This window comes from Alexandromys fortis, unplaced genomic scaffold (genome assembly GCF_014885135.2).
Source record: "Alexandromys fortis isolate MF-2015 unplaced genomic scaffold, M_Fortis_MF-2015_v1.1 scaffold_133, whole genome shotgun sequence".
In the NCBI taxonomy this organism is placed as follows: Eukaryota; Metazoa; Chordata; class Mammalia; order Rodentia; family Cricetidae; genus Alexandromys; species Alexandromys fortis.
In genome coordinates this window covers 2410124-2436387 of record NW_026068030.1, presented here as the reverse complement: position 1 = coordinate 2436387, position 26264 = coordinate 2410124, and the positions used below count along the sequence as shown (strand labels likewise).

Below are 26264 nucleotides of genomic sequence, written 5' to 3'. Positions count from 1 at the left end.
GCCATTCTGACAGGTGTAAGATGGTATCTTAAAGTTGTCTTGATTTGCATTTCCCTGATCACTAAGGAAGTTGAGCATGACCTTAGGTGTCTTTTGGCCATTTGAACTTCTTCTGTTGAGAGATCTCTGTTCAGCTCAGTGCCCCATTATTTAATTGGGTTGATGAGCCTTTTACAATCTAGTTTCTTGAGTTCTTTATTTACTTTGGAGATCAGACCTTTATCAGTTGAGGGGTTGGTGAAGATTTTCTCCCATTCAGTGGGTTGCCTTTCTGTCTTAGCGACAGTGTCCTTTGCTTTACAGAAGCTTCTCAGTCTCAGGAGGTCCCATTTATTCAATGAGGCCCTTACTGTCTCTGCTGCTGGGGTTATATAGGAAGTGGTCTCCTGTGCCCACGTGTTGTAGAGTACTTTCCACTTTCTCTTCTATCAGGTTCAGTGTGTTTGGACTGATATTGAGGTCTTTAATCCACTTGGACTTGAGTTTTGTACATGGTGATAGATATGGATCTATTTTCATTCTTCTACAGATTGACATCCAGCTTTGCCAGCACAATTTGTTGAAGATGCTCCCTTTTTCAATGAATACTTTTAGCTCCTTTAATGAAAATCAGGTGTTCATAGGTTTGTGGGTTAAAATCCGGGTCTTTTATTCGATTCTATTGGTAGACTTCTCTGTTTATATGCCAATACCAAGCTGTTTTCAATACTGTAGCTCTGTAATATAGTTTGAAGTTAGGGATGGTAATGCCTGCAGGCTGTTCCTTTATTGTATAAGATTGTTTCAGCTATCCTGGGTTTTTTGTTTTTCCATATAAAGTTGATTATTGTCGTCTCCAGATATGTGAAGAATTTTAATGGGATTTTGATGGGGATTGCATTGAATCTATAGATTGTTTTTGGTAGAATTGCCATTTTTACTATGTTGATCCTCCCAATCCAAGAGCAAGGGAGATCCTTCCACTTTCTGGTGCCCTTTTCTATTTCTTTCTTCAAAGACTTAATGTTCTTGTCAAATAGACCTTTCACTTCCTTGGTCAGGGTTACCCCAAGATATTTTATGCTCTTTGTGGCTATCATGAAAGGTTATGCTTCTCTGATTTCCCTCTCTGTTTCTTTATCCTTAGTGTATAGGAAGGCAACTGATTTTTTGGAGTTGATCTTGTATCCTGCCACATTACTAAAGGTGTTTATCAGCTGTAGGAGTTCTTTGCTGGAGTTTTTGGGGTCACTTATGTACACTATTATATCATCTATAAAGAATGAAAGTTTAACTTCTTCCTTTCCAATTTGATTTTTTTTGATCCCCTTATGTTGTCTTATTGCTATTGCTAGAACTTCAAGCACTATATTCAAGAGGTATGGAGAGAGTGGACATCCTTGTCATGTTCCTGATTTTAGTCGGATGGCTTTGAGTTTTTCTCCATTTAATTTAATGTTAGCTGTTGGCTTGCTGTAAATAGCTTTTATTATATTTAAGTTAGGGTTAGGGTTAGGGTTAATTTCACTTTAATAAGCATTGGGTTTAGAGAAGAAGAGAGCCACACTACAACTCCAAACCATCTTTAATCTTTAACCAGACTGGGACTACAATTAGCCATTTGCATTATATATCTGTACAGACTAGCAGAAACCAAAATTTAGAAAGACTTACGAAATTCTATCTTGTTAGAAATATCATATATCAACAGGCCAATTTACTCTTTTTCTTTTGTCATTTTTTTCTGGATGACTTGTCCTTTTTCTTCAGAATTCTCATTTTTCCAGTGGTCTTTATATTTCTTAGCTGGATACTTTTAGTCTCCTGGAAAGACAGAAAGAAAACTCTTCCCCAACCCTAATTTTGAGGAGATTTTCTTTTTTCAAGTTATATCTGTTCAAAAGTATTGTTAGTTTTTTATTTATTTGTTTATCAAGACAGGGTTTCTCTTTAGCTTTGTAGCCTGCCATGGAACTAGCTCTTGTAGACCTGGCAAATAGACTCACAGATATTTGCTTGCCTCTGCCTCCAGAGTGCTGGGATTAAAAGTGTTTACCTCCACCACCCGGCTTTATTAGGTTAATTTAGATTAAATAGCCATGCATCTTGATAGACCATCATCTCTTTTAATTAAGAAGTGTTTCTTATTCAAATAAAATCTCTATCAATTTTGATGGTATCCATAACTTTTCTTCTCCTGTTGAAACAAAACAAAACCCTTTCCCCAACATAACATGTGTCCTGGTATCTATTCTGAGATCAGTACATCTTCAGAGCATATCAGACAATTTAATTCTGTAATTTTTTTCTACTATTTAATGTCTCTCCACAGCTGCTGTTCCTTTTTCATTCAAAGTTTATGAAGTTTTATGTAATATATTTATAGGTATATTTATCATTGTTTCTGCTTATTTAACATATCCTTTAGATACAATTGCTCTTTCTATAACTTTCTAGAATGTAGAAATTTTGATGTACTTGCAATATGCATTATATTATACTCAGCAATTTTTTTTTTATTTTCTTAGAGATATATGCTAGAATATTATCAGTCTTTATTTGTGAAAGTATACCCATGATGGCCATAACTTCTACCAAATGTGTGATTACCAAATCAGCCTTTTCCAAACTCAAAGTCATTGCCCATCAAAAAACCCAATAGGTATCATGGTGTGCTGTACATACTTTAATTTCCCAAATTCTACAAAATGGAACACATACATCTGCCAGATTTCACTCCTTTGAGTATCTATTGGGTTACCTCCTGCCAGTAATGGTGTTTGTATAAAGACTAGGTAAGGACATTTTCTTACAATTTCCTTGACTTGATGTCTTTTGATGGAAAAGTCAATTTTTAAAAAATTTGTTCTTGATATTTTCTTATGAATTTTTGAGGCCTTCAGCACATTTTCCATCAATAATTGATCAGTTTCTGCATTGTCATGTGCTAGAGGACCTGGTAGACCCATATGGGATCTGATGTGTGTTGTGTATATGGGATGACTTTTATTCTTGATTGTATCTGTAACTGAATAAATAATAAAGTCAATTCTGTATCATCTGGTATAAATTTAATGGTTTCAATATGCAAAACAATACTTTCTGCATATTGAGAATCACTAACTTTGTTGAGGTTTTTTAAATCCTTTAGTACCATGAAAATGGCATATAATTCTGACTTTTGTACAGAATCACAAGACTTTCATCCACATTACATAAATTTTCTTATGTGTATCCTCCCTTTTGTGACTTATTTGCATCAGTATGAAATGTTGGGGCTCCAGTTATTTGTGGATGCTGTACAATACAAGGAAGGATCACTTTAGAAGTTGAATTCTCTTGTTTTGGGATAGTTGTTGTTAATTTCTTCCCCAAAATTACTGCAAGATCTTTTTCAGCATTCACTTTATTTCCATAATGTGTCAATTTAATCATTATTAAAAATGGTACTATAATTTCTGCTGTGTCTATTCCTACTGTTTGACAAAGTCTCAACTTTCCCTTTAGAATTAACTCAGAAACCTTTCCCATACAAGTTATTTTATTTTTTACTTTGTTTATGTGGTAGAAATATCCACTTTAAGATAATATCTTCCTGCTGTATTAAAATTCCTTTGGGGGAGTGTTTAAAGGTTAATATGATCAGAATGCAGTTATGATTCAGATCCACGTGAACTACATATGTATTTTGTAATTTTCTTCAATCAAATTCAATTCTCTTTCAGTTTCAGCTGATAATTCTCTGGAAATATTTAAGTCCTTGAAACCATCTAAAGTTTTATTTAAATCAATCAGGCCATCAGGTTCTTTCCCAACACTGGCTCATAGATGGGAAATGCTTCCTAGCAATATTTGGAAGTCATTTAGATTTTGCAATGGATCTCTCCTAATTTTCACCTTTGGGTTCTAATTTTTTGTAAACCTATATTATACCCTAAAAATTAATAGAATCTCCTCTTTGCAATTTTCCAGGAGCAATTTTTAATCCCCAACAAGCCAGAATTTTCTTTACTTATTCAAGCATTTTTTTTTCTAAAGTATCTACATTTGAATCAGGTAGTAAAATGTCCTTCAAGTAATGGTAAACTATGGATTCAGGAAATTGCTTATATATAAATTTTCAATGACTGGCTTACAAAATATTGGCACAAAGTAGGGATATTTAATATTCCCTGTGGGAGAATCTTCCACTGATATCTCTTAGCAGACTGAGAATGATTATAATAAGGCACTGGGAAGAAAAATTTTCTCTGCCCTTTTCTTGTAAAAGTATAGTGAAGAAATGTAACATGGAGGGTCAGGCCTGCTTGTTGTTGTTTTTGTCCTGGCGGTACCCCTAGCTGTTTAGTCCCAGAGAAAATCACACAGAGATCTCTATAAGTTATAAGCTGATTGGCCCATTAGCTCTAGCCTCTCAGTGGCTAACTCTCACATCTTGATTAACCCATTTTTCTGATCTATGTCAGCCATGTGTCTCAGTACCTTTTTTTTTCAGTGGAGGAGGTCACATCCCGCTGCTTCGGTGATCTGGGCAGAAGTGGGAGGAATCAACTTCCTCCTTCCCAGAATTGTCCTATTCTCATTACATCATTTCTATTTCCTGTCTAGTTTTCCCACCTATACTTCCTACCTAGCCAATCAGAGTTTATTTAAAACATGATTGACAGAATACAGATAATTTTCCCGCACCAAAGAAACAATCTTTTCGATCAATAGCTATAGAGCCTATCCTTTAGGCAACAAATAAGGCAAATGAATGATTTGTTTCATTAATTTATGGAGGAATGTTAATCTGACTGTTCCACTGTTGTAAAAAAATCATGTCTTCAGACATCATTGCTATGCTGGCCACATATGGTATTAATATTCCTCTCTGTCCTTCTGGACCAATATATTTGATTCATCATATGCTCTAGTTTACCTGAGATAAACCTCTGATTCCTAAAAATTGAAAATACATATCATGGAGAAGCCAATTAGGATGACAAGATTCTGATGAAACTATTGTTATACCTACACCTGTGGAATCAGAATGCAAGAGACCTGCCACAGAGTTTCCCAACAGCAAAGGATTATCTTGAACATTTCTCATTGATCTACCTTCATTAATCTAATGCCAGCCTTTGCCACCTTCTGTATAATGCATTATTCGTAGGAAAAATATTGTTTCTAGAAATACTCTGTCTACAATTCCTTTTAAGGTGACCTTGTTTGCCACAATTATAACATTTGACATTTCATTTTTTCATCAAACTTCTGGAAATAACTTCTCTTATTCATCCATCATCATGGCCATGAGAGTCACTGATGTGGGAAGTCCTTCTGTCTATGTGATGCTTTCATTGGTTAATGAATAAAGAAACTAGCTTAGCCTATAGCAAGGTAAAAATTACCTAGGTAGGGAAAACTAAATTTAATGCTGGGAGAAAGAGGGGCAGAGTCAGAGAGAAGCAATGGAGTTGCTGCTAGAGACAAACATGCTAAAACTTTGCTGGTAGGCCACAACCTCATAGTGATGCACAGATTAATGGAGATGGATTAAATTAAGATATAAGAAGCTAGAGTTAATGGGCCAATCAGTGATTTAAATAATATAGTTTCTGTGTGTTTATTTTGTGGCAGAGTAGCCAGGAATCAACAAGCAGCTCTTCATTACAACAAATTTGCACACCAACATGGTGGACTAAATCCATATAACACCTGAGAAGGCTTGAAAAGGAATTCGAGACACAAACATACAGAGTTTAAAACAGATTCTTGCTGTTTCCTGGAGGTATGCTCCTTTAAGAGAGGTTTACTGACTCAGTGGTAGCAGAACAAAAGCTGTACATCTTTAAAAGCAGCTTTCTGGTTCTTTCAGGAGACCAAGGATTTAAAAGTTTTGTAAGCAGTATGTTATAAACTGTTTAATGGCTCAACATAGAACCTCTGCAAATGTGGAACTAGGGCAATGTGCATGGCTTAAAGAGGTATTGAACAGACTTTCACCATGTTGGACTGTGCAGAACAAGCAAGAAGTACCATATATACCCTAACAACATCAAAGCATAAGTATTTAAGAAGCACTTAGCATTTATGAAGTGCTTTTGGACATTAAAGAGTTGCAGATACATAATAGGACAGACTTAGACATAAAAGACCTCTAAATGGGTCACTGTGTTAGATAAATGTATGTAGGCTTGGGAGAGAGAATAAAAAGAGTATAGAGAGTTGGAAAAGAAGCAAATTGTTTTAAATATATAAAAAGTCTTTAAAGAGACAGAAGAAACAGTCATAGATAAAAGAAGTAAAGAAAAATAAGGCAAGTAGCTGGGCGGTTGTGGCGCATGCCTTTAATCTCAGCTTTCGGGAGTCAGAGGCAGGCGGACCTCTGGGAGTTTGAGGCTAGCCTGGTCTACAAGAGCTAGTTCCGGGACAAGCACCAAAGCTACAGAGAAACCCTGGCTTGAAAAAACAAAAAAAAAAAAAGGCAAGTAAACGTAGAGAATTTACAAAGAGTATGGATTATGTATATTATTGAGTTTTCTTTGACTTTTTTGACTGTGAATGAGCTAAGTACCAAGAGACATTTCATTGTATGGATTGCTAAGCTAAACCAATATATATCTTAAAGGTATCTTGATTTCAAAATATGGATCTAAGGATATGTTGTTTTGAAAAAGAGGTCCTCCTTTTATTTCCACAGAGGTGAGAACCTGTGGATTCATTTCAAACTAATATGGTTTGGTGGACCAAGACCACTAAAAGGTTGCCCTGAGCACCCCAAAACTTATTTCACCTAACTGCTGACTGAGATGAACCTAGCACACAGGACACATCAGGAAAGACCTGATTAACAGTGTCCCCAATCAGGAGGAAGTATTCTAGAGAACTATACCCAAATTCCCAAATATATTTTACAAATGTTTCTTTACATTTAAAAGGAGATATACTATAGAGATTTGCATTGGTATGGATCTTGGTTTATTGATACAAATTTAAGGTCATTTTTGCTAATATATAATTTCTGCTCTTGCTTAAGGTATTATCATTGTGCAACTAATTTAAAATGTAATATTTAATTAAGAAATGCAACTTAATAAATAGTCAACCATGACAGTCAAGCGTGTTGTCATGTTAGTTAGATTTTCTAGATATATAGAGATAGATTTTAGTTAGATAGGCATTTTTCAAATCTTTCAGAAACTTTCAGAACATGGCATTTAAAGAGTGTTAAGATCTTAGGACTTTTCATAACAGTGAGACACATCTGTTCCTGGCAGCACCAATATACTTCAAGAGGATAATGAGCCTTGAAGAGGCTCCTCATAGAGTTGTTTGGTCATTTGATCAAAACTTTTGCCAGGACTGCTTGATGAACTAGACATGCAAGATCCACAGGGAAATGACTGCCAAATTAGTCTAAAGGTGAGATGATCCTTTGGGGTTTCTTCTTTATGAAAGAGTTTGTCAGACATTCTACAGGACACAGAAGAAAATGACTGACAAACTGCCAATATAGGTGGAACTGTCTTTGAAACTTCCTGCTTTATGGAAATGTCTACTGAATACTATTGGTTTGTAGGCTGAAGATGGATGCCCCAATGGTACAGAAGAACATTGGGTGACTGTCCAGGCAGTGAGATGTCTCTGTCAATTCATGAGTTTCAGAAGTTGCTTACAATGTACTTTCTATTTACTTATGTAATATTATATCCTTTTGTGGTCTTTGATGGAGTTGAAGAATTTATAGTTATAGTTATAGTTTTTCTTAGTTATCGTGAAAAATAAAGTAGTTATAAATATTGTAACTGTGATTCTTGCTAGGTAACTCTTTTGTTATATGTAATTTTACTATGATAAAGTTAAATCTTCTTTTTCGTTTAAACAAAATAGGGAAATGGTGTGGGAGGTGCTTCTGTCTATGTATAACTTTTATTGGTTAATAAATAAAGAAATTGGCATGGCCTATAGCAAGGTAGAAATCAGCTAGGTGGGGAAAGCTAAACTGAATGCTGGGACAAAGAAGGGTGGAGTTAGGGAGAAGCCATAGATCCACCACTGGAGACATATGTGCTGAAACTTTGCTGGTAGGTCATGACCTCATTGTGATGCACAGATTAATGGAGATGGGTTAAATTAAAATGTAAGAGTTAGTCAGTATGGGCCAAGCAGTTATTTAAATTATCTATTTTCTTTGTGATTATTTCAGGGCAGAGCAGCCGGGAACAAAACAAGTAGCCTCCTCCAACATTTCACTATTAATTTTATCTTGAATCCATTCCTCCAAAGGTGCTGACCTTGTCTTTAATGGTCTAATTATCCTTTTTCATAGAGAATTGTCATTTATTATTTGTCTAGCTTCTGAATTGGGTATCATTCCATTTACTGCTGAAGCCTATCTTTGTAAGAAATCCATAAAGGCTTTTTTGGAGCCCTATATAACTTTAGTAAATGACTCAATTTTCTTTCCTATTTCTCCAATTCTGTCCCAAACATTCAAAGCTGCTGAGGGTTAAAATCCAGAGTGTGGTCATCATATACTGTTTGCCTTTCTAAAGTAGAATAACTTCCTTCTACAATTTGATCTTGAGAGATTTTCCTACCCCTAGCTTTATTCATTTATTCTATAACCTTAGCCTCTTCTCTGAATGAGGTACTCCATTGTAATTTTGGACCAGGCTCTAAAACACCTTTAACCAATTCTATTACAAACTGATCACAAGATTAACATTTCTTTACAAAAGGTGCATGTATGCCATATGGGACTATTGTTTCCTTGAATCTCCTTAAGTCTAACATTGCCACGGGAGTCTAGTTAGCTGTAACAGACCCTCTACCATTTGGAAATTTTTGTAAGGTTACTGGATATACTAAGGTTGTTTGTTTGAAAACCTCTTTATTCTTATAATGCAACACTGAAATTGGTTCTCCTTTAAATTCCTTCGTCCAAATTTGAATATCTCTGAAAATTTTTATTATATTTTTTAAGGCCTATATTTTAGCACTCAGATTAACCAATGTTTTTAGTGATAACAGAAAATAATAAAGTTGATATTTACAATTGACATTATATAAACCTCATCTAAATTATATATCCTCTCATTTAATTTTCCCATTTTTAAACTGTCTAGCATATTATCATACAGAGACCCAAATCCCTCCATTGTAATGTGCGTCCCCATTTTTTAATGTGGGTTGAAAAATAACCTCTCCCTTTTAACTAATTTCTTCCTTTAAGAATTTCTTATCTTCAGAGCTAATGCTTGATGCCCTTACTATATTTTTTTATTTATGTATTTATGCATTTATGTATTTATTTTGGTTTTTCGAGACAGGGTTTCTCTGTGGTTTTGGAGCCTGTCCTGGAACTAGCTCTTGTAGACCAGGCTGGTCTCGAACTCCCAGAGATCCGCCTCCCTCTGCCTCCCGAGTGCTGGGATTAAAGGTGTGGGCCACCACTGCCGGCCGGCACAGTGGTGACTGAGCTGCGAGCCTGGCGGGCATGCGCTGAGCCACGTGCCTCCCACCCCTGGGCTCTTCACCCTGATGCTACACGGGTGCTGAGCCCGTCCTGGTCGGGACGATGGTGAAGTATTTCCTGGGCCAGAGCGTGCTCCAAAGTTCCTGGGACCAAGTGTTCGCTGCCTTCTGGCAACGGTACCCGAATCCCTATAGCAAACATGTCTTAACGGAAGACATAGTACACTGGGAGGTGACCCCTGACCAGAAGCTTCTGTCTCGGAGACTCCTGACCAAGACCAACAGGATTCCACGTTGGGCAGAGCGACTTTTTCCTGCCAACGTTGCTCACTCGGTGTACATCCTGGAGGACTCTATTGTGGACCCACAGAACCAGACCATGACCACCTTCACCTGGAACATCAACCACGCCCGGCTGATGGTGGTGGAGGAACGATGTGTTTACTGTGTGAACTCTGACAACAGCGGCTGGACCGAAATCCGTCGGGAAGCCTGGGTCTCCTCCAGCTTATTTGGTGTCTCTCGAGCTGTCCAGGAATTTGGCCTTGCCCGGTTCAAAAGCAATGTGACCAAGATGATGAAGGGCTTTGAGTACATCTTGGCCAAGCTACAAGGGGAGGCTCCTTCCAGAACACTCGTTGAGACAGCCAAAGAGGTCAAAGAAAAAGCAAAGGAGACGGCACTGGCAGCTACAGAGAAGGGCAAGGACCTGGCCAACAAGGCCGCCACCAAGCAGCAGCAGCAGCTCTTGTAGCTGCTCCCTTCTTCTCCCTTCTCTTCACTGTACTTGATTATTAAAGATGTGCCTCCAGCCCTCTCTGCTGTCTGGGTGGTGGGTTCGGGAGGTGTCCTGGTCCGCATCTGCAGTACACTCGGCTCAGCATCTACTGAGCCCAGCCTCCTTTTACGCCATTGGGCAGAAAGGCGCAGTGACTTGCCCAGGGTCAGAAGCAGTACACAGATGAAGAGGCGACACATAATAGACTGTGCGCTCCACGAGGGCAGGGCTCCTTGTTTTATTCTCTGATGTGTTCCAAGTACCCTGAACAATATTTCGCATATAACAGGCACTCAATAAACACATGAATTGATCCCCCCCCCCAAAAAAAAGAATTTCTTACCTTGCCTAAGCTGCCAATGATGTTGATGAAGATGTGAGGCTTATTACTGCTGTGTAGAACAGTAAAAGCCTGACTGGATTTCAAAGCAGCTACCTAGTTTGTCAGCAGTGGGAGGAGGGGTTCAGGGAGAGCCCAAACCACATGAGGAGAGATGGAGAGAGAGAGACAGAGAGAGAGAGAGAGAGAGAGAGAGAGAGAGAGAGAGAGAGAGAGAGAGATCTGGCTGTTTGAAAAATGCAAAGGGGATTGCTGAGGGGAAGCACTGTGGCAGGGAACTGCCTGAAGGACCAGTCAGTATAGGGCAGCTAAGTCCTGTGGAATTCAGAGTCCTGGTGTTTCTGGAATTTCTCTGTTTCAGAGAAGTTACAACAGGAAAATCCCAAACTTGCTCAGAGACTTGGGGGAAATTAGAAAAGAAAAGCCTGGAGCCCCACATGCAGCTCTGGCCTGTGCTAGTAGCTAGAAAGCCATAGGCAAATGGCTTTTTCATATATTTGTGTCCCACATATTAGGCTCCAAATATAGTTTGAATAACAAAAACCCAGAAACATATATTAGGGTTCAGTCTGAAGACCTAAAAAAACAAAGCTACCAAGCCACTAGCGAGCTCGTAACTTTATGAAATCCTTAGGCTGAAAAAGAGTGAGTTCCTGTCTCATCCCACCTTATATTTCTCTCTAGTGCTGGAATTAAAGGTATTCAGCAATACCACCCAGCCTCTATGGCTAGCTAATGTGGCTGCTGTGGTTAAAAGTGTGTGCCAACACCACCTGGCCTATATGACTGACTAGTGTGGCTGTTTTGTGTTCTGATCCCCAGGCAATTTTTAAATTAAAACATAAATGAAATATCACACAAAAGATGATCATCATTTCCAGATAAGTATTAAACAAGGCAAACCAGTAAGGGGATAAGGTGATGAGGGCACCTTGTTGGTTTGCCATACAATTAGGATCTTTAGAAAATACCTCATTAAGAACGTGACATGTGTTGGGCTGGAGAGATGGCTCAGCAGTTAAGAGCATTGCCTGCTCTTCCAAAGGTCCTGAGTTCAATTCCCAGCATGGTGGCTCACAACCATCTGTGATGAGGTCTGGTGCCCTCTTCTGGCCTTCAGGCATACACACAGACAGAATATTGTATACGTAATAAGTAAGTAAGTAAATAAATAAATATCAAAAGAATGTGACGTGGAGAAAACCAGTTAGACTGCTTGCAGACCTACTCCTTTCTTTGTTCCCCAAAACCTAATCCCTAGGCTTATCCCAAGGGCTGTAATAAAATTATAGCTACAGCTTTCTCTCATTCCTCCACACATCTCCTATAGATTCCAGAGACCAACCCTTTCTAAACTCAATCTTCATCCTCATTTTTCTACCCTAGTTCCAACTCTAGCAGACATTCCATGCTAAATAGAGACTGCACCTGCAAGAAAATTGGTAGGCTGCTGGCAGATCTTCTACTCTCTATGTCCCCACAGACTTAATACCCCAGTCTTGTCCCTTGAACTGAAATAGAATACCAAACCACCGTTCCTTACTCCTGCCAACATCTCCTATGGATACCACAAACCATTGATTCCTATCCTCTTTCCCTCAATATGTTGCTTTGTCCAAGACACCAACTCCAGCGGGCACCCCCTGATAAATCAAGGACAGCTCCTCCCAAGGCAGCAAATAGAAAGAAGACAAAACAATACATCTTCTGCTCCTGAGATCCAATACCCTCACTCTCATCCCCAGTTCTGTATCAGAAAATTTTCTGTGGTCTCCATTTCTTTTATGACTTTATTCCCAAGCAATAACAAAGACCATCTCCTCCAACCTTTCCTTCCCCAAATCATCCCAGTTACTCAGTCTCCAACATCAGCAGGCATTCCCTCTGAATATACAAGATGAGTAGGCCAAGTAAACAGAGAGCAAACAGCCACCAAAAATCCATTCCTAAAAATTCAAATAGGAAACAGAAAGAAGGAACAAAACACCCACCAACAAAGACAAATCTAGAAATCAACACATAGATCTTAAGTCATTCAAAACACAGATGCCACAAGGCCAGTATAAAAACACAATCAACAAAAGGCAGGGCAATATGTCCCACTAGAGCCCAGCTAGCCTACCACACTACAGTAGGGTCTGAATATTCCAGCACTGCTGAAGCACAAGAAAAACACATTCAAACTAATTATATGTAGATGTTTATAGGTCTTTAAAGAGGAAATGAGTAAATACTTCAAAGAAATCCAGGAAAAACAAACAAATTGTTGGAGGAAATGAATAAATCCCTTTTTAAAGAACAGGAAAATACAAGCAAACCCTTGGGAGGAAATGCATTAATTCCTTAAAGAAAGCCATGAAAACAGAAAGAATTTAAAGAAATGCAAAAAATTCTTCAAGTCCTGAAATTGGGACTAGAAGAAGAAAGAAGAAAAAAAAACCACTTCTGGGAACAAAACATCCAAGAAATCTGGGACCCTATGCAAAGACTAAACTTAGGACTAATAGAAGAAATCCCAGTTCAAAAATAATGCGGAATTCCCCTCGGTATGCTGTAGATATGTTTTATTGCCATTTGTTAATAAAGAAGGTGCTTTAGGCCAATGGCTTTACAAAATATATCCAGTCTGGAAAAGATCTATAGAGAAAGTAGGTGGAGTCAAAGAGACACCATATAACTGCCACAGGAGATAGATACACCAAAACTTTACTGGCAAACCATGAGCCTCATGGTAAAATATAAAATACTAGAAATGGGTTAATTTAAGGTATAAGAGCTAGTTAGAAATACATTAAAGCTATTGGCCAAACAGTATTATAAATATAATTTTTATGTAATTATTTTGGGTCTGAGCAGCTGGGAATGGATGAACAGTCTCTGCCAACACAAAAGTCCAGAAAAATATTTTAAACAAAGTTATAGAAAAAGAAAATTTTAACCTAAAGAAGGACATAACTATAAATGTACAAGAAATATACAAAACAACAAACAGATTAGACCAGAAAAAAGTCACTTCAGCACATAATAATCAAAACACTAAACATACAAAATTCAGTCCGAAGTCACTGAACTCCCACTAGTCCAGGTGAGCTGCTTCTGTGGGTATCTTTACCACAGTCTTGACTCCTTTGCTCATATTATTGCTCCACACTTTCTTCCACTAGACACTGGAAGTCTGGCCCAGTGCTAGCTGTGGATCTCTGCCTCTGCTTTCATCAGATGCTGGATGAAGTTTCTATGATGACAATTAAGGTAGTCATCAATCTGATTACAGGAGAAGGCCAGTTCAGTTATGTTCTCCACACTGCTTAGGGTCTTAACTGAAGTCATCCTTGTGGATTTTTGGGAATTTCCCTAGTGCCAGGGTTCTTGCCATCCCCATAATGGACACCTGAATCAAGATATCTCTTTCTTTGCTCCTCCTCTCTGCCTTTCCCCCATCTCAGTCATCTAGTTCCCTCATATTCTCCTCTCCCCCCCTCTTCTTTTTCCTTCCTCCAATTTGTATTCTACCCCCATGCTCCCAATTTTCTCAGGAGACCTTATTTGTTATCCAGAACAGGACTATCTGCCTAGGAACAGCACTTTTCACAGTGGGCTGGACCCTTCCACATCAAACATTAATGAAGAAAATATCGTACAAATTTGCCTAAAGGGCAGTCTGATGCAAACATTTATTTCAACTGAGGTTACATTTTCTCTGATGATTCTAGCTTATATCAAACTTACAAAAGATCTAAATGTTACAGTTAGATACAGTGGGTGAATAACTCACCATATAAAGTGCTAAAGACAGTCCAATACAATCTATACCTGCAGCATTCCAAACCCACAAGGATTGAAAACTTTTTTGAATGTTTGATATACACAGGTTCTATCTACCCTTGGTCTTGGGAATCCAGTTGCCATAGAGGAATTTTAGCCTTTTTTCTTTATAGCTCAACTATGTTAAGGCAACTCTTTCAAATGGACCGTTGTTCAGTGCATCAAATCGTTAAGGAATACAATAAAAGCATCAAAGCCCATGGTTCTTGTTAATAAAATAATACGCTTAAAAAAGGAAATAGAATAAAGATATTGTAAAGTTTCTAAGAAAGTTGCAAATGCAGGCATGTTATGATAAATTACTGAGAAATATCATCCCATAATTTGAATTGCAATGTACAAACAATGACTTTAAATCTCTTGGAGGAGAGAGCTGCTTGTTTGGTGCCAATTTGTAGTAGGAAGACTGCTACTTAGTTCCTGGCAGCTCAGATTCAAATTAACCACACAGAAACTGTATTAATTAATTCACTGCTTGGTCCATTCACTCTAGCTTCTTATTGGCTAACTCTCACATCTTAATTTAACCCATCTCCATTAATCTGTGTATCGACACATGTCTGTGGCTTACCAGATAAAGTTCTAACTAGTGTCTGTCTCAGGTGGCTCCATAGTGTTTCTCTGACTCTGCCCTTCTTTCTCCCAGCATACAGCCTAGCTTTCCCCTTCTAGTTCTGTTCTTCCCTGCCATAGGCTCCAAGTGTTATTTATTCATTAACCAATTTAAGCAACACATAGACAGAAGGACCTCCTACATCATAAATCAAACTGAAGTAAGCTATTGATGTATACAATAAGAAGCAAGTATGGTGTAATAACAAAAAAATATTTGTTAAGTAGGGGTTAACTGGAATTAAGTTTTATGCCATAAATACACCCATAGGGTTTTCAGTTATGACTTACAATTGACTTATTATAACTTCTTCCAGTTTCATAAATTTAAACAGAAGTATAACCACATAATGCATGATGGAGCCAATGAATTTTAGTACTGGGATTTTAAAGATAACCAAGCCTATGTGATAGGCTATTAATAAACTGTACACTAAAAAAAATCACAAGGAAAATCATAAACAGCAAATCCAAAAGAGTGAACAACAAACAATATTACAATATTGGGACTTTACTAAATTTTGTCTTCCTCTTTGATGTGCTTTAAAATATTTTTTTAACAATGAGTATTTTAAAAAAAATTGTAGCAACCAGAAAAACAATAAAAGCAAATTATGTTATACAAATATTATAATCAACTTATTTAGCCTTTCAAGCTATTATCTGAATCATTTTAAAAGCCATAACCAAAATTCACGGGCTTCTTTAAAATACAAAGGCCAGATTCTTTTTGAAATCCTCCATGTCTCTAGTTGTTTGTATATCCTTTGATCAAGGTTTGTACTGTCTCTGAACCCATCTCTTTGTTTTTATCCCCTCATTGTTTTTTGAAAGTTTTATTCCATACGCTGTTTTTCACCTTCCCAGATCACTCATTCTATTTCTTTCAAGACTATCATTCTCTTTTCTGATACGCAGCGCTTGCTGAACCTGTTCTTCATATCTGTCTCCTTGCACTTCTTTTAAGTATGATAAGTCCTCTCTTATACTGCTGTACTGTCTATCTTTCCACTAATCCAGACTAAGTATCATTTTTTTCTGTGCCTACATTCACCATCATATCACAAAAAAAATCTGCTCATGCTACTGGTAAAATAATATTTAATTACATGCTTTTGAGTAAGGAATATAAGGTAGAGAATGGAAACTGGAGACTTTACAGAGAGTGACAAGATAGCCTAAGAGGAAAACCAATCAGTTAGCAAAGAGAAGGGTTGAAAGCATCCTGCTATGGATGACTAATTCCAACCACTATCCCAGAAACATGCACAAATATCCCACATATGAAGGTGTGCTACCTATTTTAACACTACAACCAATCACATCCTTGGGTGGCTATTTAAGATGCTAATGAGACATAGCAGAAACCATTTCACAGAGAACCACATGCAACAGAATGTGTGGGAAAGCCTATACTATGTAAAGAAGCCTGAAAGCTTCCACTAAATGATATAAAACTCCCAATATTTGTGTTTTAGGATTATTTGAGCCACAAAGCTCATTTTTTTTTTTTTTTGCTTAGCCTGAGTCCTCCCTTAGAAATTCCCCACCTCCTAGTAAACTGTCTCTGTTTCTCTTGCAGCTGTGTGTGTCTGTTTAATTCCTTGTTAAGGTACAGAAAAAATAGTAACTTTCTGTGAGTTCCCATAAAACTCTGACATCCATTTATTCACCTTCTTGATAGTTCTACATTTTGGCCTTCTAAGCAGCAGAGCTAATTTTCTGAGGTTTAGGAATCTATAGTAATGCCAAGCAAGGAATGACATTGCCCAGTTCAGTCTGTTAGGCAGTTTTCTCTTTGTGGTTGCAATGAAACACGCTTCCCCAAGGTTTTATGTTTGTTCCTAATGCTTTAATAATTCATCCACTAAGTCTCACCATGGTTCTGTGAAAGAGGACAGCTATGACATTTTGTGATAGGCTTCTCTTTATTATATTTTTTTCTACCTTTGAAGTCATCTTTAGTGTAAGTAAAAAGAAAATCTTTGCTTAAAACCAGCAAAGTTGTGTTCTGATTTGTTTGATAAGCTTTAGGCTTAGCTTTGAACATCTGATCCTCCTGAATGCTAGGATTACAGTGGACCCCTATCAGGCAAAACCCAACAAATACCTCATGTCTCATTGCAATGTTGAGTCTGCTGTGAAGGCAAATACAGATTAAATATAGGGCACTTAAAATAGAAAACATATTTTTCCCTGCTTTAATTCTAATTTTCTCTACCCTCACTTCTCTTAAAATTGTAGCTTTAGAAAATTCATTATCAACTCATTTGTCCTTTGAAATGTATATGCATACATTTAAAAAGATAAATTAGCAACAGGGCTGCATCCTCCAGGCTCAAGGGCCTTGGTTTGAAGTGTCCTGCAGATGAGCACTCCTTCCCTGTTGTCTTGTACACAGAAACTCAGCTACTTGTTACTCTAAACTGCCCTTAGCCTCTTAATAAAGTTGGAGAATTTTCTTTCATTTAAATGGACCAGGAAAATAAAGGGACTACACCATACCTAAAGCAAATCTGGAAATGTGACAAAAAGCACAATAGAGTCTCCTGAGTGGAGGACAAGTGACCTGCTTCCTTGAGGACACTTAATCAGAGAGCTGTTTTTTTTTTTTTTTTAATGATTGAATTAAAGGAGAGAATTTTTTTCTTTTTGATTTCTTGAGCAGATCTCTAGTAAAGCACACTACATTAATTATTCATTATTAAAGTAGTTTTCTTTCTTTTTGTTTCCGTGGACAGGTTTTCTGGAGGTGGCAGCAGATTTTGTTTTTAAACATGTTTTCTCAACAGTGCCAAAAGGAAATGCATACATCTTTAATTGAATGAATAATTTTATTTACAAATATGATCAGATAATCAGTCTATTATTCATGATAGATTATAGAGTGGAAAAGTGTTTCCAAACTGCTTTTACATTTTACTTTTAAAACAGCAAGATAATATATATTGGAGGAATTTCAGAATTAGCTAACTTTTTGTATACCTACTGGCAGTTATTTGTGATAGCTCACTGAAGACAGGCTAATGGTCGAGTTGTCAACACATACATACCGATCTACATGCACACTGATGTATACAAGTATGCATACATGTGTGTATAGATTTCACAACAGTTTTAACATCAGTTTATTCCAAGTACTGGCTACTCTTAGATTTTCTGTATTCTAAAATAAAACATCAGATATTCATTTTATTTGCCAAATAAGAATGTTTTTTAAAAGAAAATCATCAGACCAATAGTGCACATGAAAGAGTTTAAGTTCACAAGTCAAGGGAAAGAGGAGTCAGAAATGAATTTGTTTATGTACATGTAGATTTCCTTCAGCAGTATTGAGACAAGTTAAGCCTGGCATTTTTTTGTCAGTGCATATTTACATAACAAGCAGAATATATTAAGAATAAAATCCTTTTGGGCATCCACATGACACCTGGCTTTCTAATTTGAATGCACATGCATCCACACTAACTTTTTTTTAAGAAAAATCAAAATGGCTGAAGTGATTTATTTTCTCTCCAGGTGTCATGCTCCTTAGGCCAGGAATCAGAATAGATTTCAGGGACTAAGTGGGGAAAGGCATGGCATCTACTAAGAATATAAACATATTGAAGAAATCTAATCACTTAACACCTTTACAACAGGCTCCCTACCTGAAAAATGGATAAAACTTTGGATAATTTGATAGGAAGAGTAAAATAAGGACAGTTAGCTTAGAGAAGAGTATGTCTGCTGTGCAGACACAGAAGAGGGAATATATAACATGGTACATATACAGTTACATTTCAATCGCCCAAAAGAAGGAAATTATGAAAGAAACAGAGATCACTGAGTAAAAGAAATAATTAATTCAGACATAAGCAACCGTGGTATTTTTGGGGAAGTATGAAAAAATGAGAAAGTGGCCCTGGAGAGTGAAAAGGACAGGACAGGACAATAGAAGAGTAGTGACTATGGCTAACGTGAATGACAAGCATGCATGAGGATATGCAAGCCCTTATCTTAGGCAGTGAACACTCACTTAAAAAAGGTAGATAGTAGCAAGTTAATTCTGATTTGGAAGGTAACAGAGGCAGGCTAGACAGGAGTGAAAATAGTGTATTTTTACAGTCAGCGTCAACAGCAAGTATGCAAGTTACCGAAGACAGCAAGAGTTTGATGTATTTGAAACATGAAAGAAGTTAAGATATTAGTAGAAGATAGCATGTGAGCTCTACATGAATTCCAAAGGAAAGGGGCGTGAACTTCCTTGTGTAGCAGATCAAAGGATAATTTGATTCATGCCATCTATCTTTGTGACAGTGGTTTTCTACTTCATTCATTTTTGAATTTTAATATTAGTCTATTTTCAAATTGTTTATATTTAATAGTTCACATAACAAATGTTACCTTATTTCATTTGTATTTTATTGCATTAGTTCCTCTGAGGATTGTTGATTAAATTTAACAAAAACCTGTTCATTTTAAAAATTAAGTGACTCTTAATGATAATATTAACATTTTCTTCTCTTTTTTATGGATTGTTGTTTTTAATTTTTCTATTGTCCTTCTTTCATAATTCTCTGTATTTACTTTTATATTTACTGTTTTCCTCCAGTACGTTCCCGGGTATGCTTTTTATTTTATTTTTAAACAAAGTTTATATAATTTTTTTTTTTAAAAAAAAAACCTTTATGTAGTTGTCACAGCTGGAGTCTGGGTTTTCTGAATGGAAACTCTGGTGTGCATTTTCATAAGATGATCACTAGATTCTCCATAAGAGGATTTGGTGAATACAGTCCTGTTTCAGAGGCTGGGGATCAAGAATTCACAGGTCTTGGAGGTGGCATCAAAAGCCAACTTGAAGAAGCTTCCCAGGGTGGCAGTGCAGCCACTAGCTATTGTGCAAGTTCTAATGCCAATGGATTTGCCCACAATTGTAGTAGTAGGAGTGGCGGGGCTGCGTCCCCAGCACCCCGGCCGCCTGCTAGCTTATGCCCAGAAATAACAACATACGAACTGTATTCATTTAAACACTGCTTGGCCCATGAGTTTCAACCTCTTAATCCATTTCTTATAATCTATGTAGCACCACGAGGTGTGCTTACCAGGAAGATTCTAGCCTACGTCCATCCTGGGTCAGAGTTTCATGCAACTGCCTCCGAGAGCAGAGCTATTGCGTCTGCCCGGGAGAGGGGAGTATGGCTTCTCTGAGCTCGCTTCCTCTTCCTCCCAGCATTCTGTTCTGTTTACTCCACCCACCTATGTTCTAACCAATAAAATGGGCCAAGGCAGTTTCTTTATTTTTTAACCAATGACCTTCCTCCATCACACAATGTGAGAGCAAGCAAGCAAAGGGGATGCACTTCCTTCTTTCCTGACCTTATGTAGGCTTCCAGCAGAAAACCTCGCCCTGATTAGGCTTGGATTAAAGATCTGGATTAAAGGTATGTATTCCTATTTCAAAAATCCAGGTTACAGGATTAGAAAGAAATAGAGCTTCTCACTTCAAATCCCTCAAAAGCGTGCACTCCTATTATGATTTTTACTTAATTCCAAATGTAGTTAAATTGACAACCAAGAATAGCAATCACACTTGGAGAGATGCAGAATCTTCACAATAAGAGGTTAGTGGGGAAAAAAATGGACGTTAGAACTTATTTCTTTGGATTCCAGCATATACAAGTAAAAAGATAAAATACCCAAGTTCCTGAACTAAGCAACTACTGGATTTTTGGACTTTCTGTTCCAGCCATTGTTGAATTACCTGGATGACAGCCTGTAAATCATTCTAATAAATATCATACATCCTATGAGTTTATGTACTTATGTACCTATATAGGTATATACTGAGAGAGAAAGCTTTGTTCTGTAAATTATGTTAGAGAATTCTGAATAGTACACTAAGAGTTATCTGATATCAAAAAATTCTCATGCCCCAATAATGGGAATCTAACAGTAGTGTGTCCATTAAGAGAGTGTCATGGCAACACAGATGAGCAAGTCCCCTCAAGCCCACGAGACTGTCTCTGATATATGGCTTGTGTTTGTTCAGGTACTCAGCATACTAAAAGAATGAGAAATTGTATAACAATTAAGTAAGTTAAATGTGACATTAATATTACATAGCCAGTTTAGAAGTCCTTTAGTATCCACAAACCAAATATAGACAGCAGGGGTACAAAATATTACAAATGTGGTAATTAACAACAATAGAAATAAAAGAAGCAATTTAAAAATTCATTGAGGTTTAATTAAACTAAAACAGAGAAACACATGAGAGCATAATTAGGGTAATGACAGAGAGACTGTGAAGGATTTAGCATACTGATGATTGTGGTGGAGGCCACTGCTTGTAGATTATGGAGAGGCACTGATGGAGGATAATTTCAGAGCAATGATGTGCAAGAACATTTCCCTTTACCTTCATGGTGTAAACTGAATATGAAGAATGAGTTTTGATATAACGGTGATATTTTTAGACAAGCAGGGGAACAAAATTTGAAGTAAAATTAGTAGAAGGCAGTACGTAAATAAAGTATACTTTCTGTGGACTTTAGAAATGAAGAAGGATTTGAGTGCCCATGAACTTATAGACAATGAAAGCAGCTCCCTGATGGAAGTCCATGAAGGAAGTTGAGTACTGTATGTAATCGCTAATGAACACAAAGAAAGTGCATTCTTCTGAAAGATCTCAAGAACAGTAAACCTTATGGTATTTGAAGTTTATGAAGCACCCTAAATTTCTCATTAGGATCTTGTAGCATTTTCCCTTTTATTGCATGTAACTTCAGGACTAAGTAGATATTTTGTGTTACTCCCATTTTATTTCCCTTGAGAGCCTGGAGTTATTTTTTAGAGTACTAGTTTGCCCCTTGTCATCTTCTTACTTTGCACTCACTATAAAGTGTCTGTCCCTGTGGTTAGAATGTCTAAATGGTCATATCGAGTCTGGGGATGAAACAGAATTGTATACAGCACTCAATGTCATAAACTTAGAGAGTCCGTCAAGATTGCAAATAAGTACTGTTCTAGTCCCCAAGGGAACCTGAGGTGCCCATTATGTTCAGAGCATATTCATAGGAACTTTTATGTACCAGAATTCCTCATTTCAAAGTCACTATGACATGAAAATGAGTTCAGGCCTGCATGCAACCCTAGAAATGTATATCAATTTACCCACTTTAGGGGGAAAAAAAGAGCTTAATTGTTTTCTCAAAAATGATGGTCACCAAATTACAAAGTCCCACAGATTCTTTCTTACGATTATTTTTTTTCCTAGTGAAGACAGAAGGGAAGTTAAATGTCATTTGTTGTAGAATATTAGCTGAAGAAGTGTTCTATTTGTTCATGCTGTGCAATATTTGTTTATTGATGCAAAGCTGTGTAGCAGTCTTTATATTGCATTTGCTTAGCTCTCTGAAGCTGTGTTATTTTGCCTGTCTAAAACACCTCATTGGTCTAATAATGTGCTGAACTATCAACCGATAACTAGGCAGGAGAAAGGAAAGATGGGGTTGGCAGGCAGAGAGAATAAATAAGGGGAAAATTATGGAAAGACGGTGGAGTGAGAGGAGAGGAGGACAGCTGGGACCAGTCATCCAGCTAGAGAGTAAGCCAGGGAGTAAGAAGTAAAGAAAGGTATAGAGAATAGAGAAAGATAAAAGCCCAGAATCAGAAATTTTTTTTTTATTAAAAATGATATTTTAAGTTAGGAAAAGTTGGCTAGAAACAAGTCAAGCTAAGGGCGTGCATTCATAGTTAAAAATAAGTCTCTGTGCATTTATTTGGAAACTGGATGGTGGGTCCCCCAGGGGAATATATCGGGAACTCACCAAGGCCAGCTGGCCTGGATCTGAAAAAGCCTGGGATAAAACCGGACTGGCTGAACATAGTGGACAATGAGGACTACTGAGAACTTAAGAACAATGGCAATGGGTTTTTGATCCTACTGCATGAACTGGCTTTGTGGGAGCCTAGGCAGTTTGGATGCTCACCTTACTAGACCTGGATGGAGGTGGGTGGGCCTTGGACTTCCCACAGGGCAGGGAAACTTGATTGCTCTTTGGGCTAACGAGGGAGGGGGACTTGATTGGTGGAGGGGGAGGGAAATGGGAGGTGGTGGCGTGGAAGAGTCAGAAATCTTTAATAAATAAATAAAAATTAAAATAAATAAATAAATAACAACCAACAGTCATTCCTGCAATCTAAGCTTGTATGGATGAACAACTTATGAAGAATTAATGACCTAGAGTCACCATAGAGAGCAATTTAATTTTTCAAGCAAAAATACTGATTTTTGCCTACTAGTGATACCAGGTGTGTCTTTCATAATGTGGAGTGGGGATCAAACCCAATCACAAAGTGCTTGGCTACTCCCATAACAGTCATGTCACTCTTGCATCAGAGAGCATGTCTCACTGGCGTAGTAATAACTGGAGCTCACACAGTTCATATCTGGTCAAAATTAATGACGACTTTTCTCCTGCAGTAGAGTGCATAGCACCTTCCACTATGATGAATTCAGGCAGTAGGGATAATATTTTATGTAGTGGCCTGGATGCTAAGGCCATAGGTTGGGGGGGGGGGAATTCTGTTCCCTCAGACAATGGCTCTGATGCTGCCACTTAGGGTAGTCCTGACTAAGTCTATATAGCTTTAACAAAACTCAAGAATAAAAGGCTAGGATGAAAATCTGCAAGCTTAACGAGTTAGAGTAGCAACTGATGATCTTTCTTTCCTTGCTCGTACCCTGGAAGTCACTCCCTTCCACACTGCTCAAATAAAAAAAAAAAAAAAAAAAAAAAAAAAAAAAAAAAAAAAAAAAAAAAAAAACCTACACTAAGCTCTTCTTGCAACTTCTTGTCAACCAGTTGCTAACCATGCCTCTCTCAGCCCAGGATAAGTTTATTTAATTAATGCAAATTCAACACATCTTTACATAGTTTTAATAGATGCAACATGAATATAGTTAACAGATGTAGCATAAATGAATGTAACATATCTTTGCTTGGTTAAACAAATATTTTACAACAGGGTAAGCCACTAAAAGATAGATTTCTCTATGTCCTATGACTCTAGGATCTGGTGTCTTCAGCAATAGGCTCTTACCATAAAGTCATGGTGGGAAACAAAGAGGAACAGCACCACCTTTACTGTTGGGGCATGGGGTTGATGTGATCTTACTAACACCTTCCCAAAATTATCTAACGAGAGAGAGAACTAGGATAATATACTGGGTGCATGGGGTGGTGGTGAATATCTTATAGAGAGTGAGGAGGGAAACCATGTACACAATATATTGTATAAAAAATATTCTCATTTAAAAATATTATTGTATAAATAATTAGAATGTAAAAATATCTGATTTCTTCCATTATTGGCATGAGGCAATTTATTTGTAAGTGTTTAATAGGAACATTGGTTCCCAATGATAGGTTAACTCCATTTTAACACTTCTTTCTCTTTCGCTCTGTGTATATGTGTGTTTGCATGTAAACTTCTACAGTAAATTACTATATGACCTTTTAATAGACCTTAGTGTTATTTGTCCCTCCCTAAACGCTCTCTGCTACTTTGTCCTCCATATCCTATTACATCTTAAATACCCCCATTTTATTTTTTCTCTTTCAATACTTTACACAAATGAGTTTTGTCTTTTCTTGCTTGAGAGCCTCCATATGGCTCCTTAATAATTTCCTGACTTCCATGTGTACTCTAAATGTAAGGATTTATGTTAAAGTTCTGAACTTTACCACATAGTATTTAAAGATCAGCATATGTTTTCAGATGGGAGAAAATGGTGTACTGATGGCTACATATTTCTTTGTGAAATACACTAAAAAATTAGTGTTGCAAAGTTCAAAGTTGAATTAGTTGATGTTGAGTTGCATGGAAATATTTAAGGCTGTTATTTTATTAATATCCATTAGAAAAAGAGCGAGAATCATTGGATATATTCAGTGGCCACAAATACCACATTTCTTTAAAAGATGTAATAACGCACGTTTTTTCAAAAGTATAAGGCACAGAAAAAAAAAACCCACAAATGAATTTGTTCTAAATTACATATGCCAGTATGACACACACCATGAAGTAAATTGGATGTTTACAATCTCTGAGATATTTTGAAATCAGAACCTAAACTCAGTGGTCTTCTGGTAACTGTTTAAGAATAGCTCCATGGGAGAGCTGAGTTATCGAGCTTGCCATTTTCTGCAGTATAAATAATACCACCATGAATTGCATTTGATTTCAGACTAAGGATATGCTGCCAACTGCTTCACAAAATTCATGAATATTTAACAATTGATCGTTGTAACATCTGTCAATCAATCTTTCGATCCCATTGTGAATCTCTAGAAATGACATTAATCTCTAACATGCTGGTTCCCATTTTTAAATATAAAGGATCTTATTTACCAGATGTGCTTATTATCTTTTTACCATGTGTACAATCAATGTAGAATCTAGCTTTATATGAAGTGTTGTGCTGGAATATATCTAACAATGTACAATATTTATGGAATTTTTTCTTTTAATAAATACCAGTTTTATCATTTAATAAGTAAGAAGCAGATAAAAGAATAATGTAGATTATAGAAAGTCTTTTGTGGAGGCAGATGTTATTATTGACTTATTGTCTAAGAATGTCAAATTCATAGTGAATTACTCTTTTTATGTTGTTGCTATAACAGCTAGGAAAGGTAATGATTTAATACACAATCTTGAAAAAATGTACTAATAATCTTTTCAATAATATAAATTTCTTTCTGTTTTGTAATTTCTTTATATGGAATTACTCTCCCAGAATTTGTTGTATTTCTACTCTCAAATATGTGCAACATCTGATGTCTTATCTCAGTCCCAATATACGGAATGAAACTATTATTAGTTTTCAAAATTATTGTAGAAATTCTCTTTGAACTGTATTTTTTTTCTGCTACTGAATATGATGAATACAGTCAACTCCACTTGGAGCAGAACAGTAGTCTGGTCATGCTTGTGTGATTACCATAAGTTCAGTGCTTGGCTGAACAACTTAAGGCTCTGACTCAAAATAAAGCATAACAAAGCTACAGATGTTGCTGGGTGGTGGAGTGTTTGCCTACCACACAAGAGAAATGGTAAATGGTTTAATTCTTCAAAAGTTTCTCAGTATACAAATGACAAACAGAGTTTGTACAATGTTTTAAAAGCATTGCCAATTCCTCCTATCAGACTAGCTCTTAAAACTTACTTGTTTATTTTGCATATTTCTTAGAAAAGTTAAATCAATGTTGTTCCACTCCC

The 26264-nt window shown here is 37.0% G+C and overlaps 1 protein-coding gene across 1 annotated transcript; it reads left to right on the top strand.

The window, feature by feature from the left end:
* Positions 1–9491: 9491 nt before the first annotated feature.
* LOC126515089 (PRELI domain-containing protein 1, mitochondrial-like) lies at positions 9492–10259 on the top strand. The gene has a single exon (XM_050164437.1). The coding sequence runs from the start codon at positions 9545–9547 to the stop codon at positions 10193–10195; it is 651 nt and encodes a 216-aa protein (XP_050020394.1). The 5' UTR covers positions 9492–9544; the 3' UTR covers positions 10196–10259.
* The last annotated feature ends 16005 nt before the right edge of the window (positions 10260–26264 follow it).